This window comes from Pollicipes pollicipes, unplaced genomic scaffold (genome assembly GCF_011947565.3).
Source record: "Pollicipes pollicipes isolate AB1234 unplaced genomic scaffold, Ppol_2.1 Scaffold_4002;HRSCAF=4701_pilon_pilon_pilon, whole genome shotgun sequence".
Classification (NCBI taxonomy): Eukaryota; Metazoa; Arthropoda; class Thecostraca; order Pollicipedomorpha; family Pollicipedidae; genus Pollicipes; species Pollicipes pollicipes.
In genome coordinates this window covers 28147338-28167355 of record NW_023596420.1, presented here as the reverse complement: position 1 = coordinate 28167355, position 20018 = coordinate 28147338, and the positions used below count along the sequence as shown (strand labels likewise).

The window sequence follows — 20018 nt, the reverse complement described above, 5'->3', positions numbered from 1 at the left end:
AGCTTTGTCCGTCGCGGGCCATGACTAGATCAATATCGTAAAACACATAAAAGCTCTCACTGGTTTCCATCCATGAGCACCAAATGTTCATTCTGGTAAACACAAACGTTTTCAACATTTTCGTGCGGCCATACATGTGACAAGGAATGACTACTGTTGAAGGCACTTCTACAACTTGCGAAACGCAGCCCATTCCAGAGTCATTGCTCTCCATCGAAAAGGGTTCTGCCGTTTGCCATGGTATTAAATGCAGGAGTGCATTCAAACAAGACCGCCTTGCATAATCATATGATCAAAATCACAATGACTTTAACATCACTTTGCCCAGCGGTTCCGTATGGCTTCGAGCCCTATGAAATCCCCACCATTTGTCAGCATTTTTCATCCAATGACTGTGATCTTGTCACACATACACAGGCAGACGAACGCGAGGGGGACCATTTAAATACCTGCCAACGGCAGGAAACAAAGAATGTCACACCGAAGCCAGGTGACCGCTGACACTACTGGCGCCTATTACGTATCCCCCGGTGACAGACAGCAAACCGAGGTGATACCCCGAAGGCGGCTACCCAGCGGCGCTCCTGACACCCAGCCGGCTACTGAGGAGTGCCCGGGAGGACTGGGGCCCGGGAAGACTGGGACCCAGGAAGACTGGGATCCGGGAGGATTGGGACCCAGGAGGACTGGGACCCGGGAGGACTGGGACCCGGGGGGACTGGGACCCGGGAGAACTGGGACCCGAGAGGACTGGGACCCGGGGGACTGGGACCCGGGGGACTGGGACCCGGGAGGACTGGGCCCGGGAGGATTGACGACACCCGTCACATGTCGTCCGGCGGCGGGGGCAGCTGGTCGGGGGACGGCGCGCGGGTGAACAAGGGCGTAGTCTCGTGCCGGACCGGCTTGAACGAGCTGCCGCCGTCCCGCACGCTCATCGGCCGCAGGTCCTCGTAAAGGTGTACCTCGGCGTATTGGTGGCCGTGGTCAGTCAGTGCGGCGAACTGATCGGCTCCGCCCAGCGAGAGACGACGCCCGAGCAGCTCCAGCGCTCGCCGCCGCCGCTGGCTTATGACCACGCTGGCCAGCGTCGCCGACACCAGCAGCAGCACGGTGCTCAGCACCGCCAGCACCACCGTCGCCAGCTGGAAGTGCTGCGACGATGCCAGGCCCTGCTCGCGGTCGTCGCTGACGTCGGAGCCCGTGTCGATGTCCGGGTCTGAGAGGGAGAGGGAGGATGTGTCAGAGCCTGCTGTTTGCTCCCGGTGACACTTCGTCGCTCATTGACACGTAAAGAAAACTTTACAAAGAAAACTTTGGCAAGTCCACTCTTCACACCTCTTTTTGCATCCAGCAGCACGCTAAATTGTTTGCCGTGACGGGCCAATTCATCATAACTTGAGAGGCGATGAATTCATCTGCGCGTCTGCGGAATTTATTTGCACCTCGCGCTGTGCTTAAGTTCACGAACTACCACCACTTCGGAGCTTTGCATGTCTAGGTACATGCCAGGGTGACTTACGAGTTTATTAGACGTGTGTCAATGTCTACGTTTTCCTTCAATTAAGTCCATGTTTTATATTTGCAGTGTCAGCATGTGCCTGCTGTTTCGTGAATCCATGAACCCGAACACATTTCCACGATCATTACTCGCCTATTTCACACGATGACGTTATCAACATGTCAGGTCAACGCACAGCGATTGGCAAGCGCAGCAGCCCCATAGTGTGTTATCACCTTCATCGCTTTCACTCAAGGTCCCCTCAGGTTTCAGTGCGTGGAAAGAGATGATCCCTGTGTTCGACTGGAAGTTGTGACGACCACTCTCTTCGTCGGTGCTTCGCCCATCTGAAAACCACAGAAGGTGATATTGTAACAACATATACTGGCCAAAACCGCGCACTTCCTGCTGTGACCAATCCTGCAGACAGAAGCCTTCAGATTAACGGCAGGGTCCGACTGAAGCTTACTGGACCCCGTGAACAATGGACAGATCGCTTGCTGAATGGTCGCGGGAAGTTTCCAGCACCAATACGGGTCCCAACGACCCGGGTGATTGTATCACGGCAGGGGCCCATTGAATACGCCAGTATGGTGTCTGTCGTCGTTTGTTTGCTTTTCGGGGGTTAATCTTCTAAACGACGGCTTTTTCGTACTAAAACTAAGAAGTTAACCATAACAAACCATGGAGTCCTGAAGCAATCTGGACCACATCGGACAGCCAGTGACGATGTTCTATACAGACTCTGTTGTGCTAGGCTTCATCTGGATAGCACAATTGCTTTAGGCCATAATGCCAAGGTGTTACTCAAGGCTCCCCCTTATGCCGTTCACACGCAAGTATGGCCATTGACTGGGGTTCGCGCGTGGGTACTGGGGCTGAAGTTGATATTGTACCCGGTCGTCAAGTTACTGCAGGACTTACACCCATGATCTTCAACATCGACTTCAACATTTCTCTTCTTGTCGACATTATTATGATGTTTTGAGCATGACAGTTAACAAAGCGCACTGAATCTTCAGCGCCAAGCCGTATTGTGCGAGAGCCAAGGTTTTTTTTACGGAAAAATAGGTGCGGGGCAAATCACAGTCGTATGCAATGGGCTGAGACTCCACCGTCTATTTCTATATGCACTTCGCTTGAGGTTTACGCCCTTCGAATCTATTCATACTTGATACCTTCATCTACTTATATCGATATCCAATGGATCACGGATTTTGTGCATTTCATGATTAAAAAATATCGTTCATCAGTGAAATCTTTAAACCTGAGCGCCTATCAAAGTGTATCGCACTTGGTACATGGCTTCTCAGTTCGGAAGAAAATGAGTGAAATAGGCGTAGCCGCTGAAGACCGGCCATATCTGACCCTACACTCTTTTATTCCGCCCTAAACAGTACACGCCTGCACATCGTCACATAGGGCAGCAAAATACCATCGTGTCAAATTGTGTACTATTATCGTGGAGCACATGTATGAAATAAAACCGATCTGAAACGCTTTCCATTACACAGCTTAGGCACCGCACAAATAACGAGAAGCACATCTATTTTGAGGAATTCACGGCAGACGTCCAACAGCAAACCGCTCGGCTCAATCTTCATTGGGACTTCCGAAAATGATATCCGTAATGAATGAAGTCGGACCACGGGCGCGGCCAAAACCAGAGGCAGAGGGTCTTTAGGCCCTCTAGGCCCCCCCCCAAAAAAAATTACCAGAAAGACCCACTTTCTTCAAGGAGCACGATTTTCTTCGCTTTGTATTGTGCTCACCTTTTTAAGTGGAACACAGGTCAAAGGCTACCGGGATATGCAATGTCACGTGTATTCTGAATTCAGAATACTGAAAGAAGCGGGTGTTAAATGTCTGCCTGGAATAATCCGCTGACGCTATTCATTTTGTAATGGTTTAGCGAGAGTTGTCTAAACTGATGGAATTCAGAGGCTTTGTAAGATTTGTGATAGGCTCTACAGAGATATTGACGACCCCGCGAACGCAGATTGTGGACTGAAATGTCGTTACAAGTTTGCATTGAAATGACCACTCTATGTACGTCTGAGAGTACTCAACCCGCGAACAGAATCAATCGGTGGCGAAAATATTTATGCGAAATAGTTTTGAATGTGCGCGCTCGCAAACCTTAGAAACAAAAACCCAATGTCCGGCGTTGTAGTTTCCGAATGCTGCACGGCTTCGTTCCGTGGCTCACGTTAGGTGACGGCTAAGGGGCGGAAGAAAATAATAACACATCTGACATAAGCCCTTTAGAAGGCTTTAGAACATCAACTCTTGTGCTTAGAGGGTAGTTCTGGCATTCATTTTACCTGAACCATTTTTAGATTGATCATAGCAATTGATTAACACTTACAGCATCGCGAACTTGTGCACGAATCTTATGATGGAACCGAAAAAATGGCATCTTCTATTTTCGGGTTGCTGTAGCTATCAATCTGGTCAGAGGACATCCTCAAATTATAAACATGAAATTCACGCTCAATCTAAGCTTGGAATGGTATGAATTGATCTTGAAAGACTGTCGGGGGCATCTAAGCTTGGAATGGTATGAATTGATCTTGAAAGAGTTTGGGGAGCAACATTTCACGATGGCCACTCCCCCACGGCCACTCACGACGGCCACTCCCCCAAAGAGTTTGGGGAGCAACATTTCACGACGGCCAGTCCCCCACGGCCACTCACGACGGCCACTCCCCCAAAGAGTTTGGGGAGCAACATTTCACGACGGCCACTCCCCCAAAGAGTTTGGGGAGCAACATTTCACGACGGCCAGTCCCCCACGTCCGCCGACAGCCACCTGATGCTATCTGCAGCGGCCAACGCCGCTTGGCTTCACGGAAACTGCAAACCCGGCGATAGCTGCTCTTGCTGCTCAGATTGCGAACGCGCAGGCCGCAAACTTTTCGTGTAATTTGTTTCAAAAGTCGTTCCTGCGAAAGGGTGAACGTTCTCTGGTAAACATGGATAAGCCCTTTTTCTTTTTTGACTTCTTTCAATCAGATCAATTATCGCCACAGATTGTTCAATAATTGGCACAGAAACTCCACTTCGGCTTAATGGGCCTCCTGTCCGGTTCTGGAGCCCTGCCTGACACAGCGCCGTTCCATTGTCTCTTTGTGGAATCTCATCATAAGTTCTCGTATCTCCTTTCATTGTCAGAGGGACCCCTTCCCTTCAGGCCTTCACATCAGGACCCACAGGGGGGGGGGGGGGGACGCGCTCCCTGTGCTCCCCTGCCTGCACCCCTGAATCAAAACATTAACTCGTCTTAGAAGGCGAGGAAATTCCTCGCCGTTGGCAGCATTTCTCTTCATGGGAGAAGTGAAAAACCTAAACGTGTATATGTCTTGTCTTTTTAGACGGTACATTATGTGCGTGCAAAACACAGTTTACAACAGATGATTTTAGGAAGCGAGAGGGGAATTCATGAATGCGGGGCAAAACTGCCGCCTGTTGGAATGAGCATCCCGCAGTTCAAAGGAGTGCTCCATATTTGTATGGAGTTTTGAACCGAAACAGCCATCTTGAAGATCGCTTGGTGCAGTTCACATACCTGCCTTTCTTATGACCAAAACCCACCCAGTTTCTGAGCTGTAAGCCTGCGGAGATGTGCAGACCATCTCGAGAAAACTATTTCAAGGTCACCCAGGCAACCATGACGCCATAGTAATGTTGTTCAAATCCGGCCATTCCATTAGCCCAGCGACAATTAAAGCCAAGAATAATATGATTGTTGAGTTGCTCATATCTGACGTTCGTTAGCAAGATTTGCAGACAAAACGGTCGTCAATTAGCTCTCAATCAACGTGGTGCAAGGTACGATGACACAATCAAACGATGACGTATTAAGGAACATATTCGCTAAATGAAGAAATTGGCGTTGTTTAGAACAGCCTTTTCAGCATAGACGCATATCAATATTTATAAGTGAACATGCTTATGACATCTGATGCTTGTTTCAACATCTTCAGATACGGATCATATCCTTTAACACATTAAACAGACCCAGGCGAGGGCGTTGTGGTGTCTATTATTCACAGGTTCGCAACAGGCTGGCTTGAAAACCATCCATGCCGTCTTTTAAAAAGCGAAGTTTAAGTAATGCAAATGGCGGGCGGGGCGCGATCATGCGATTGGTCAGCTGGTCGCGCAGATGGCATGCTTATGCCAAATACGATTGGCCAGCTGTTCGCGCAGATGGCATGTTTTTGCCAAATGCCCTCAGGTTTTGCAACATCCATTACACCAGAGCTCGCACACAGTGTTGTTGCGGACTGAAACCCCAGTGACCCTGTATCCAGGTTAAGCCGCGTGCTTCGCACTTTTAATGCATTGCGTGGGGCAGCGTGCTGCTAACCGTCAGACTCCAATCAGACCGTTTCCAGAGAGATGTCACGGCCTGTTGGGGTTTACGTGTTAACTGATTACATTGTTCAGTCGCAACGTCGAAGATTACCCACGCAAAAACGGCGTGGCCAGGCTTCTGACAATAGAAACAGTTGAGTCTGGTCGCAACAGGTCTGTTGGAAAATTCTGATTAAGTCTGCACACATCTTGACCGCCATTGCCAAATGTAACTGAAATATATACGTCTAAAATCTCACTAAATATTCTAACCACTGGTATGGGCGCTGGGTGTGGCTGCCTACAAAAGAACATCGCAGAATGAGGCGATCCTGTTTGTGGTTAGTGTCAAAAAGTGCACGCGTGTCAAACGGTGCTGCCTGCAAGCAACTCAATCAGCCTATCACGTCGCAGTCTCTTTGGGTGGTCCGAATGAGCCTCTACCTGTCGGTCTGCGCGGGCAGATGACCTGACGGCACAACTGCTTGCAAATATCCCGCACTTATTGCAACACCGCCCTGGCTGATGAGTTGGAAAGCAAGAAAGAAGCTCCGAGGAGTCGTAAGTGGGTACGCGGGTCGGTCGCGCTCTGTAATTACGCATCGTCCACAATCAGGTGTGCTCGTCAGCAGCGAGCAAATGAGCTCCGCGCAGGATTTATGACATGCGAAGTGCCTCGGACCCTCAAGTGACATGAAGCGGTTAAACTGCGGCAAAAGGAGTAGCTGGGCTGCTACGGAGCGTCCCTAATGACCGACGAGCGACCGAGTTCGGCTGCAGCGCGCCTGGTCGCGTTACCTGCACCCGGCTTGCAGTCCACGGCCCAGCGGCCCTGACCGCCGACCGTCCGGAAGCCGTATTTGTTCACCCAGTAGACGCGGCCGTCCTGCCATCTGAGGAAGGTGGCACGCTCAGCGGCGCCCTCTGTCGTCGTCGACGGCGGTGGCCCGCTTGTGGTCGGCTCCTCCGCCTCGTTCTTGAGCGTTGTGACCTCGACCTCCTCCTCCGTCGCCGTCGCCTCCGCACCCGTGGCCTCCTCCAGCCGTGTGCTCTCAGACGTGGCATCCTCCAGGCCTGCGCCCCCCTCCGTCGCCGCCTCGGTCAGCTCGGTCGGCGGCGGCTGTCCCGCAGCTGACTCTGCCCGCTCGGCCCGACCGACCTCCTCCTCGCAGGGCCGGATAAGCGAGGCGGGCTCGTCCACCCCCACGCTGATGAAGCCGGCGAGCACGCTGACCCAAACGAGGCGGAAGCGGCGGCGCGCCGACGGCGACGCCGGGGCCAGGCAGGTCCGCGACACCAGGCGAGGCACGGTGGCGCCCAGCTCGGCGCGACTCAGCCTCAGCTCCGTCGCCGAGAGCGAGACGACGTAGTAGCGCTCGGGCGTCTCCAGCAGCAGCAACTCGGCGGTGGAGGACGTTTGCACGTGCAGGTTGAGGTTCACCACGGGGCTGATGCGCGCGGAGGAGATGTGGAACTGGACCGGCATCACCGCACTCCAGCTGGGCCAGATGTGGCACAGGGGCTCTGGCGGACGAGCGCGGGGGGCAGACGTTAGCTCAGACGGGCTGCAAACACTACAAGACATTGTTCGTTCACAGAGAGAAGACAGTCAAGGCTTGCGACATGAAAGTGACAGGGTCGATCCGGTCCTCCAGTTATGGTTGAAATAAGTAAGACAGGCTTGAGCTCCTGGTTTTGGACATTACGGTGTGGGAAATGTTATTCTGACACTACCTGACCTTCAGTAAACCAGGAAGGCCTGATTACACGGCATTAGCAAGCAAGCACTGACTTTACTGACAAAACTCGCCGTCCATCGACTGGATGACTTCTTTTGTCAATACGGTCAATGCTCCTTGATAAAGCTGCGCAACCGGTAACGGCTGGTAATTATTGTACGAACAAGATCTCGAACTTACAGTAGTTCACAATTCTTTGCAGACGCCTAGAAAATACGGCAAAACAGTTCACTCCAGTTAAACGAACGCCGAGCGACGTCCATCTACCTCGCTGGTGGTCGAACGGGCTGCAGTCGAACTTCCAGAAGCTCCAGGCGTCGCCGAGCCCGACGCCGCTCCCCGGGGTGCCTGGCAGGGCCGGAGGCGCCTCCAGCGTGCGGATCGCCGCACGGTCCACGGGCAGCGGGTCCGGGTCGAACACGTCCAGCCACGCGCTGCTCGTGCCATTATCGTGCAGCCGCAGAAGCCGCAGCCGGCCGTCGTCGCTGGCGGAGACCAGATAGGACGTCCATGCGTCGGCAAGGACCGCCGAGTCGGCGGACGGCGGGCCCGCCTGCAGCAGCTGGCGCGCGCCCACGAACACGCGGAACACGCGCCAGCCGCCGGCGTCGGCTTCGATCCGGTACGCGCCGGGCAGGTGGTCCGAGTGCAGATGCACGGTCAGACCAATCGCCGCCGATTGCACGCTGAATACCACCTCACCGCGCTCTGGCGGTGGTGACGGAAACTGATGTTGCGTAGAGGGCGCTACTGGCCGCCAGTCCAGCTGCTGGCTCGGCGTCCACGGCTGGTCGGGCCCGGTGACTATGACGTTGCATTCTGCGCACCAGATAGCAAGGGGTGTGTAAAGACACACACTTCCCGACCTTTCACATTTTCTTAATGTTTGGAACACGGGAAGAGCCATGCGGTCTTGTCCAGGGGTGGAGTTTCCTATTCAGTTTATGTGGCTCCAGCCCAGTAAGGTTGGGGAGTAAGTGGATCAAATCTAGCGTCCATAGCAGCGTCCACACATCAGCAGCGGCCCATTTCAGCAGCAGTCACTCATCAACAACAGTCACAAATCAGAAGCAGCTTCTCATAAGCAGCGGTCGCACATCGGAGACGGCTACATATCAGCAGCGGCCACACATCGGAGGCGGCCGACACAGCGTGATGCGGCGCACCCGGACCGACAGCGGTGGCCGCACAGCAACGGCCACACATCGGAGGCGGCCGACACAGCGTGATGCGGCGCACCCGGGCCGACAGCGGCGGCCGCACATCAGGAGCCGATGGACACGCCGCCGGGCGGACACCATCGCTCAGCCGGTCCGTCGGGACCGTGAGAGCCGTAGCTGGTGAGTGACGGCCGCCCAGCTTGTCTGCAACTTCGGCCGAGAGACGGTCGAGAGTCAGCCGAGAGTCAGTCGAGAGACGGCCGAGAGTCGGCCGAGAGACGGCCGAGAGACGGCCGAGAGATGGCCGGGAGACAGCGGCCACGCCGCCGTGATATGAGGAGGGCTGGACATCGGGGGAGTCCGGAACACCGTCCGGGGGATTGCTGCTCACCAGCGAAATAAAGGGGAGGAGCGGAGCGAGGAGGAAGACAGAGGTGTAGAGAAAAGGAGGAAATGAAAAAAGAGGCATGGAGAAGAGGAGGGAGTGAAAAAAGGAGATCATGACATGAAGCAAGGACTGAAAAAGGGATAAAAGCAGAAAGAGTGAAGGGGACGAGGATGCCGACAGACACGGGGACCCGTACAGACAGAATGAAAAACAGATGCAGAAAAGAGGGAGACAGAAAAAAAATAAGGAAAGAGAGAGAGAGAGAGAGAGAGAGAGAGAGAGAGAGAGAGAGAGAGAGAGAGAGAGAGAGAGAGAGAGAGAGAGAGAGAGAGAGAGAGAGAGAGAGAGAGAGAGAGAGAGAGAGAGAGAGAGAGAGAGAGAGAGAGAGAGAGAAAGAGAGAGAGCATGAAAACGTACGGAGTTTTCAGCTTGGGATAACTTCTAGCTGAGTTTTTCAATCTTTCGCACGCTACTTTTGATATCGTCACCTAGACTGAAAGTAATTTGCCAAGAGATCTGTGTCTTCTTTCTAAATCATGTTCGTTCCTCAGCGTTTCGGATACATCGCTTATCCATTCTCAAAAGCATCACATAGATCTTCAGTTCATGTCAGCAACTGACACACTCGGCCTACTCAGAACCTAAAACACGAGACGTGAGCGATATACGTTGTGCGCTGTTTTTGTTTTCTTCATACCTCTGCTGAAAAATACCTCGTTGTGCAGCCAGTTTGCTTCAAAGTGTTTTTATTAGCAGCATGCTTCTCATTGAACATCAGTTACTACCAGTACAGCGTGGTAAAAAATAAATAATGCTACACCCATACAGAATGCATCATTAATGGCGCACACTGTGTCCTATAACACCGAGCATGGCAAATCCGCTGCTGCATGCCACTAATGCTGCCCTAATCCACGCGCAGCTGTCAAAGGCATTTCCTCATATGTGCTGTCTGTTTGCATTGCCGCTCCAGATACAAATTTCATAAGTTTGGTTCATCTTTTTGTTGAGCACTAGGTTGTGGCCGTGAATCGGTGGTGCTCCCAGGATGTTGAGTTTACTTGTGTGGTCTGCTGATGCTAGAATATCAGTGTTTTGTGTGAGAATTTGGCGCAAAAGATGTGTGCTGTGGTCACGCCGCATGTGATCTTTTAGTGTCTCCTTCGTCAGCTGCATCGTGGGACGTCGCGACAGAGATGTAGAAGCACTAATGTAGCATATACAACGAAGCCTGTAATCTTCGTAAGGGTATACAAATTCCTACACTACATTGGGCGCGCTCCAACATACATTTCTGTTACTATGCCTTCTGTGATTGGCTCGGTCGAGTTCTGCATGCAAAAGCTCATGGCAGCATGTGCGCAATGTCCTGCCAACGAAGGCTGCAGCAACATTCTTGCGGGCATATACAGCGAGCGTTCATTGCGAGGGCTTCTAATACACCGTTGTTGAAACTAGGTTGCGTTTTTGTTCTGACCAAGTGTGTCAATTGCCGACATAAGTTGTAGAGTTGTGCATTGCTTTTGACAGTTGATGTATGATGTATCTAAAACATTCACTAACCGAGAATATACATAAAACTCTTTAATCTAGCAGACGATGTCAAACGTAAGAGCGAAAGTTAAAAAAACTGCGAATGCTATCCAATAGCCTGAGCTATTCAATAGCTATCCAATAGCCGACCTGAGCCTCAGTCAGGGTCGCCATCTTTCACGGGCAGAACTGGTGATGCGCCAAGGACTGGGGCGCATGCGCATCAAACAGGGGCTGGGGATGGGGTTTCATTCTATTTGCCTGACAGCTGTTCCGGCGCGCCAGAGCATGGTGTGAACTACCAAACGCGTTGGCTAAAATGAGGTAATGACCCATTGGGGTGGTGACCTCTTTTGTTCATCAATGAGGTGGATGGTGGAGCTTACTGCACATATATTTGGAGTTTAATGCCGTATGTTGATAGTTTTAACACCATGGCCTTCAGACAAAAGCATTCATCTAAGCCTGAGATCCATAACACCCATACAGTATTATCGTATTCCGTGCCAGAACGGCTAGTTCTGGGCCAAGCGGGTAATAAATAAAGTACAATGGGGGAGGGTATAAACAAACCATTCAGGGTGCACACTTGTAACTAGTGCACGTTCTGCTTCCTTAATCAAACACAACAATGCTCAACCATGCAATGCCCTATTTCTATTTATTTTTAATTCAAAGCCCACTGCGGTTGAACTTTTGTTACACATTCCAGAAGCCTTGCAGAGGGTATGTCAGCTTTTTGCATTTCAGGTATTCTTGATAAGACGTATACGATTTGATCAGCAATGCCAGTTTTCTTGGAATTCTTGTAACGAGCTCAGCATAGCCGCTCCAGCGGGAGAAACCCTATTGGACTTCCTTTTCGCTACAAAAGCTTGCAACACTCTGTTTAGGCAAAAATATATGCGAACATGAAGCTATCATCCGGCAAATTCAACGAAATGTTACACTATGGCTTTGATTTTTCCTCCATGACATTTACTTCCCTGGCTCTTTTCGAAGTGCACTTTGGCTTTGGGAAACGGGGCATCACATGATCTACGGCGAAAAAGTTTTGAACCTACGTGCTTGCAATCTTAGGAGCCAGGGAGATAGCCGATGTTGTAGTTTCCATCAAACTGGGCGGGATTGTCCACTGCAGTTGATACCTGGCGGTGGGCGCGTGGCGCGCAAGACCAGCCGTCGTTAAATCATGGTTGCAAAGGTCTTTTTTAAATCAACTCTTTCACTTGCATAACTTTCAGGTTGTCCTCTGAACAGATAAGCAGTGATTTTAACGCGTAAATTTGATTCTGTTTTTTTATTCAAATTGGATTCTGTTTTTGCTTGCCTTGGTTCATTACTAAATTCCAGCACCGGTTCGCAAAGCTGAGAATACAATTTGTTTCTATTACAGATCTAAAAACTGCACAGGTAAGACATACCGCTGGTGTTCTTTCTATGCGCACGAACTTGCATTATAAATATTTTAAAGCTTCTACTTTCGGAAACGATATCGGTATTCGTCCGTCCGCTGGCCGCTGCCGCGAGGCCGAAGGAAATTGCCATCTTTGGCGTCAGGGTTTTTGTTCTAAGATTTGCGAGTGCGCATGGTCAAAACTATGTTATGTAATTCGTTCACAACTCGATTCTGAACAAAAGATGAACACATCCAAATGAAAAAGGCTGATCATGTCAATACAAGTTTGTGACCCCATTTCTTTCTACAATTTGCGCGCACCGTCATCTACGTTCACAATGTGTCATTGCAACCTGGACACATTCTGGCACAGCCCTTCAATCCTATCGGCATGGAAATAGTTCAGGATACCATTGCAAAATGAAAAGCACCGATGGTTTTATTCCATGTAATCATTTAATGCCCGGTTTCTGCACTTTATGAAATTTGAAGTGAAAATAAAGCTACATCTTTTGGTGTCTTCTGGTTTATGTTACAGTTAACGAGAGCAGATATTGAAATAAAACGACGAAAGTCGTAGCCCCGAATAAGTTTTAAGTTTTTTGGGTCGGGAAAATCCTTCGTTCCTTCAATAATGTGGGGTCCTTTGTAAAAGGAAGCATGCCGCAGCTTTTGCATTTTTTTACTTGTTGTTATGTCAGAACCGTACGATTTGATCAGTAATGCCGGTTTTCTCGAAGTTCTGATAAGTTTAGAATTCCTATTTCAAGTATCTAAATATTCTAAATAAATATGTCATTGAACTCCCTGCTCGCTACTCTGAAAGTAGAGCAGTCCATTTGCCTAATTTGTCAAAATGCTTGTGGCATAAATTTTACGAAAGTTCTAAGCATTCTGTTTATACAAAGTGATGTGCAGACAGGAAGCTGCTATCCCGCGAATTTAACGAAACGTTATGCTGTGGCTTTGATTTCTTCCCTATAGTGTTTACCACAGCTTTTTCGAGGCGGACCTTGGGATTGGAAATCGCGGCATCACATGGTTCATAGTGACGCACAGATTCAAACTTCAACCAATGTATTCCTCGGCAACAGGCCCTGTCCGCACGCTAGACCAATCGCAAACGTTCTTTTACTCGCACCAGCAGGGATGGCACGGCGATTATCATGACGACGGCGATGGCGACAACTGCAGCGAAGAAGTGTAGTGCTGTTACGAAGCACTGACAGCATAATTTTGACTCGAAACGATTTTATGTAATTATGGTGTTGCAGTGGCATCACCCAGGGCTATTAATAGACGAACTGGTCCTGAGGTTTTACTAGAGCATGCTTCTGTAATATGCCCCAAAGGAAGGACACTCCCATTAACCCCCTGCCAGTCTACAACTCCTACTCTCTTGGCTGCGTATCATTAAGCACAGAGCATGCGTGCGTAAGTATGATCGCGCGGTCACTAATGGCCAGCTCAACTAGCACCGCTGTTACAAGCAGCCTGTGCTGCGCGCAGCATTGACTTGGCGAGCGTTTCCTTTGCAACACGTTTGAACTGAGGCCGATGAAGGTCGCTTTCCTTTCAGAGGCACAATTGCTTGGAGCGGTGACAAAACAAAAGTATAGCAGGCTCGCAATGCGTATTATTGAAACAAGAGGGAAAAGATATTCTCAGCAGGAGGGCATCTGCCTGACCTTATCTGAGAAATATTGAAGACCATGCTTTGAAATGTGTGGAAGAGTGCCAGAGTTGTGTTTCACATTCACTGAAATGTATATGCTTTAAAATCTAAAATAGGTTGCGCGGTGATAAGCTTTGATGTTTTTCATTCATTGCGGTAACGGATGGCAAATGTCTCTGAACACTGGGAGTAAAATCAGATTTCGCTCGTTTGAAGATGTTTGAACAGATAAAGTTAAAAATGTCTGTCAGTTAAATTTCACGAAGCAACTTGTGAAAGATGCAACAACATCTTTGCACGCCCTACAAAAATACCTTTTTCGCATTTCAAAACAGGTTTACATTATCACCAATGGCCACCATCATTTTCGGTGGTGAATTATTGGACGTCTTTGCTTTGGACAACAGTGCTCGTCCCAGCCATCTATCAGGCTTCAATGGTGTCATATGCGGTAAAAATTATTCCGCCAATACCCGTTAATCGACTAATCATTGTTATAGTATTAGCATCATGCAGATAGTGCTGTCATATAAGTTAATGGAAACCATCACCTTTGGCTGTCAATCTATATGGACAAGACTTATCACTGCAATGAAGTGGTCTCCTTCAATGTGGCTATTTAAATAGCTTGGCAGACGGAGGTTCACGATGTTTAACGTTCCCGCAATTTATGCATTTTGTCGGAATATTGGCTGGCTTTGAGCTTGCCAATATCATCTAATTTCGGGTTTACCGGTCAGATACTGGCCCGTGCAGTGTTGGGGTTGTTTTAAAAGAGATTGTGCGGGTTACCCTTCCGAACAGAGGTGCCGCCTCAGGCGTTTTTCAGCTGAAAGTATGTCGGAGCACTGTTAAAGGTACGTCACAGTTTATGAAATTCACTATCTTGGTGATAATTAGCGTGGAGACGTAGACAGTTCCATTACTTGCCGAAAGAAATGAGCATTTAATCAATGCTTGATTAAGACTGCCCATGACTACAAAAGGCTTACTACCTACTCACTACCTTAAAGGCTTACTAACTACCTACTACTTCACCACGAATTGAGAGCAAGTGCTACGTCCTCAGCAGCCGTATGTTATGACAGTACTCTTAATGGCACTACCCTTAAATGCAAAACATATGCTGCGTTCTCAGCAGCCTAATGCTATGACAGTACCCTTAGCAGCACGGTAATAAGTGCATACGTCATATGTCATGAATATTGTGTTTTTGGTTCACATCCTGGAAATGGACGGCATCGCACTAGCCCAGCCTGCAGAAATACGCGGTGGTATGACCGTCCCATTTTGGAACGTTATTTTGCTCTGATGGAGCCATTTCCATGATGATAGAACATTGGGCTTCCCCCACCTTAATCCATCCTTTTCTGGATCTGGGCTGGTTTCAGGTATCCATCTGTTCGCTCTGCCTACGGAGATCTAACATCAATTCCTCTGACAAAAAAAAGAAAATGGCGGGTCCATGGTTTGCCCACGAACGTGCACAGACTGTTGAACGCGTCGGTTCTCATCATGTTTATCCTATTATAGCTTCTAGATAATGCAGTGCTAATAGCCTTATTCTTCGAAGAAAAACCAGAAGAACAGAGAGCTAGATGGAATGATATTCCGGCCACGTGCCTTAACCATCTTTTTTTTCTTCGCAATGGACTGGGGCGTCGTATCTTGCTGGCTTAGCTGCAAGAATATGCTGCGCGGAATCAGCTCATACTTCATGAGTGTTACCTCAGCTTAAAAAATATTTTGTCATCAGTTTACTGTATTTAGTTTTGGAACTAAGACATAACATTATTTAAGTCTGTACAACAGCTTAAGCCATTCAGTGCATGCACAACCATATGAACATTGCAGGAAAATGCGTTTCGAATGCAAGAATCGTCCTGGCCTCTCCCAGAACATGCATAACAGAATATAACAGAATATAAATAACAGAATTTGCCTGTGTTCACTTGGGCCTCTCATAGGATTGGTCTCCGTCCGCCTAAGCCTTTCACCGGAATCGTTTGGTCGACGGGTGCGTCGTGTAGCCGAAGTGGCTGTCGTCTGCTTTATCGAACTTAAAAAAACACGACAGTGTTGGGTATTGTCAGCTGACTATCAAGAACTTTTCGAAGATAACCTGCTTCCAAAAACTCGAAACACGTATTGTTGAAAAGGGCTCATGGCCGAAACGTTTGGATCTAGCACCCGGACTCCTTTCAAAGTCACCACTATAATAAAACCTAACGTCATGAACCCAGAGCGTCTAGGGCCCCAGCTACTTCCAGAGTCACTGCTACCATACAGCTTAAAAGCTATCAACCCAGAGGGTATACGAAGACGCAGTGCGCCGCCATGCAGCGCGCTTCCCGAAAACCCCATCCTTTCATTATCTGCTTCATATGGTTATGCAGGAAACCTATACAGTAAAGTGCCCTCAGACTTCCCGCTGCAATCAGCTTGGACATAGATATCTCTTGTACGCAAAAAAAACTGCTCGGTATAAACCGCCGTTTATACCAAATCAGTGGTCCTATTTGATCTTCAGAAGATGGAAATAATGAAATATCTTGAAAAATGAGATAACTTTAATATTTGATCAACAATCGACGTAAACTCTTGCCACAAAGGATGCTCCCCAAAGCGAACAGTTGATTGAGGTAAGTTGAGATCATTGACATCCCCTGGCCTTCGTGAAGTCAAAATAATAATAAAAATTTTGATGTCCGTGATCCAGGACAGCGAAATAAGCGTCCAAAGGCCACATCATAAAACGCGTCTGTCCGTAATATGGCGGTTTGATTTTGACTTTAATCTGACCTCTACATAGTTCGCAATCACAAATTGTCTGGTTGTCTATGTAACCATCCCAAAGTTGCATGATTTGGTATGGCACTCGAACTTCTAGGAATGTCCTTTGCTGACAGCCATCGCCTGACTTTGAACTGTCAGCGACGGTGCCTGTCAGCGGTTTATCTAGTTCTTATACCAAAATATAAACCATTCAAGTGTCTACTGCTAAACGAAGTTCGACCTGAATATGCAGCAGCGTTCAGAAGTTATTCTAGAAAAACCTTCGGGGTTAAATTGCTCTCTCCCTTCCGCTAATGGAATTCGCTCAGGTAAGGCTCAAGGGATCCATTTTGATGTCTCCATGGCTCGATGGGTTAGCCAGGTACATCATTTTGTTCATTCTAGGCACGCTACAAACACCTTGCACTCCCAATAAGTGTTAGGCTTGGGTCCCACAGGATTCTACGGCAACCAAGACGGCCATGCAGCCCTCAGCAAGACCATTACAGCCCCCAGCAGGGTGCACACGGCTTACAGCGAGGGCACGGCCCCCTTGCTCTCTTTGGTTACGCCGCTGAGGGTGTCTTGACTGAATGAACCAATACGTTAGTCACAAAATGGGTTGCTCAGTTACCAGAGCAGCACTCTTCACCACAAACGGACCCGAATTAGAAAAAAAGACTCTCTGAGGCTCTGATCAACGACATGGGTCCCCTTGGCAATATGTGGCTAGTTTGTGTGACGTCAGCGTGCATCTAAACATTTGTGTAACATCTTTGTCAGTCGTTCTTTTCATTATAATCTTTGTAAATCGTTCTTCTGAGTATAATAGAGCAAAAACATATGTGTAAGACATTCTTCTAATTGTAGGCCATCAATAGCATTGATATGCACAACAAAACGCCCCCACCATAAGAGACCTTCCCGCACCTGCCTCAATGAACGACAATTAAGTGAAAACTTCAGTTTCAAATTTTAAGATACGTGTTGAGCATTGGAGAATCCATCAAAGATACCAGACTTCCCGGGACCGTTTGGGCCTCTTGGTTGCACTATGTGGTCAACGTTTTATCGTTATCGATTACAAGTCGATTGTAAAACAGTACAAATATTGATATAACGCGTACACCGTTATGCACTAGAACACATCACTCCAATGATATTTCCTCGACGGGGACGCTAACTCGTTAACCAAGTAAGGTAACGGCCCAAGCTTTTCAGGAATGTGAGCAGCCGTGGTGAACTTCGTGAGTCAGCCAGTCAGCGCCGATCTTTGCGCAATTCCACGGCTTATTCCAGCGAAGAAGGCCAGGGGCCCTTGAGAGCCGACACCTATCCGGAGAGGGCCGGAGCGCGAGCCGTGTCCTCACCCAGCGATGTAACGATGACCCCCTGCCGCACGGACACGGACAGCGCCAACAGCAGCAGACGCGCCGCAGCACTCATGCCGTTACTTCCGTGCGCGAGGACGCCAGGCAGCACAGCGCTTCCGATGCGGCCGCGGCACCTCTGCGGCGAACTCGGCGCGGCCGGCTCGGCTCAAGCCGTGATCACGCCGCAGCTCGGCTGTGTCGGATCCCCGCAGGATCACCCGGACGCGGTGCACGTATATGTCACGTGGGGGAATAGCAAAGCTGCGTCAGCGTAGGCACCGCGCGCGCCGTCACCGCCGTGGACTACACCGCCTGCACAAACACGCCGGCCGCCTCACGCTCACAGCCTCGGTCGACCTGGGGCGGCGGCGCTCGATCCGCAGTCACCCGCGCTGCTGGAGCCGTCTCGGCACCCGCAACGCGACACCCGGCTCCGATCCGACTCTGCGGCTGGCGCGCCGCCGCGAGAGCCGCGCTCGGCCGGTGGGGGCGTACGACCGCGGCAGGCGGTGATAGCGGGAATGTCAGACCGGGCTCTCGCCGTGACGGAAGCTGCAGATACGCCGGAGGAAGGTGGTGTGTCGTCACTTCCGGTGTCGACGCTCGCCGCGCGCCAGCAGACTGACGGCCTGACGCGGCTCCATGGAGTACTGGCGCGCCGCTGCATGCTGCCACGGTGCTCAAAGTGTTGAATCACGACGTTGCGCCGATGCACACGAGCTCTGACGTGATAAACAAGGCCTTTCCATGCCTATGACTACATTTACTTGGTAACATGCATTTCCAGTAAAGCAACTGTAAGCGGTCACGCTCTTTGGAGTCATCAATATGAAAATGGAGCGCATGCACCGAGTTCATGCCGAAATATTGTCACGGATGGCCGACACGCGTCGTCGGTCTGTCAGGTTTACAGCTCACGCGGGCGTCCTGCGACCGCTCGGTGCCCGGGACTGCTGCAGCGCCGGACGGGTGTGTCCGGGGCGGGCATCCCGGCTGACGCTGGGCTACCCCGTGCACACGCTTCAAGTAGGGGGAGAGCTTTCTGGGAACGTAGCGTGAGTAGCCGCGGCCGGCCGTGCACGAGAAGTGTGACGAGCGATCGTGGCTGTGTGGGTGGCAGATCACCGGGCGAAGCAGTAATAACTACTGGTCGGGTAGTAACGCGAGTGGCGGAGCACCTCGCAGAGCGGTAGCAACTGCTGTTCGGGTGGCGGCACTGCGCAGGAGCAGTAGCAATTGTTGGTCGGGTGACGGAGCACTGCGCAGGAGCAGTAGCAACTGTTGGTCGGGTGGCGGAGCACTGCGCAGGAGCGTAGCAATTGTTGGTCGGGTGACGGAGCACTGCGCAGGAGCGGTAGCAATTGTTGGTCGGGTGACGGAGCACTGCGCAGGAGCAGTAGCAATTGTTGGTCGGATGACGGAGCACCGGACAGGAGCAGTAGTAACTAGAAGACCAAGAGTTCCAGAGCTGGCCCCCGTTAGATGCCGAGAGGGTTCAGCAGCGGCCGCGAAGTCACATGCTCGTCAGATGAAGTCTGCACACGAACTTGCTTATATTGTTTTGTCAGGAAGCTGTTAAACCAGCGCTCGTCTACTCAATTATGCCTGGAGCTTGTGTAGAAGGTGGTCGTGCGGAAAAATATCGAAACATTTGGACAAATTTAACAGACAGATCAGTTGACTCTGCTCTGGTCCATAGCAGCTGGCAAAATTGTCCGCGAAAGAAAGCAGCACAGCATCATGTGAGCGATTAAATCTTAACCTACGCTGCTTAAACGGGGGCAGGTGGTGCGTTGCAGGTGTTGGGCTTGTGAAATGCTCTACGAGGCATAGCACGGAGAGGTACAAATTGGTACGTTTCAATCACGGTTTGTAGGGCCTCTTATAGAGAAACCCTGATGTTTGGGCGTTGGTAACTCAGAGCCATGGAAAGCAGATGCTGAGGTGTTGCATTTTCTGAATCAGTGTGACGAGAAAATGTTTATATAATACTGTGGTCCACGTCGAGCCACTGTGCAGCGTGACCTAACCTGCCCCATGGGACTGGTTTGCATCAGCATTAGATGCCTCGCATTGCGTTCGCTGACGTGATTCACTGCGAGTGACATAGCGACCT

General features: G+C 50.1%; 1 protein-coding gene across 2 annotated transcripts; it reads right to left on the bottom strand.

The window, feature by feature from the left end:
• Window positions 1–730: 730 nt before the first annotated feature.
• On the bottom strand, window positions 731–18023 carry LOC119093314 (uncharacterized). Of its 2 annotated transcripts, XM_037216260.1 has the most exons (5): window positions 17900–18023; window positions 7867–8418; window positions 6659–7384; window positions 1738–1848; window positions 731–1219 (listed from the first exon to the last, which is right to left on the bottom strand). In XM_037216260.1, exons 1-5 carry the CDS (start codon window positions 17973–17975, stop codon window positions 825–827), a joined length of 1860 nt encoding a protein of 619 aa, XP_037072155.1. In that variant the 5' UTR covers window positions 17976–18023; the 3' UTR covers window positions 731–824. The 2 variants fall into 2 exon arrangements, with proteins under 2 accessions (XP_037072155.1, XP_037072154.1); XM_037216259.1 differs by lacking the exon at window positions 17900–18023 and having other exon boundaries at window positions 7867–8552.
• Window positions 18024–20018: the final 1995 nt, after the last annotated feature.

Coding starts and splice junctions, on each gene's coding strand:
- LOC119093314 (XM_037216259.1), bottom strand. CDS start 8,506: ATGGCTCTTCCCGTGTTCCAAACATTAAGAAAATGTGAAAGGTCGGGA. Junction 7,385..7,866: donor CCCGTTCGACCACCAGCGAG/GTAGATGGACGT, acceptor CTCGTCCGCCAG/AGCCCCTGTGCCACATCTGG. Junction 1,849..6,658: donor GGACTGCAAGCCGGGTGCAG/GTAACGCGACCA, acceptor TGTGGTTTTCAG/ATGGGCGAAGCACCGACGAA.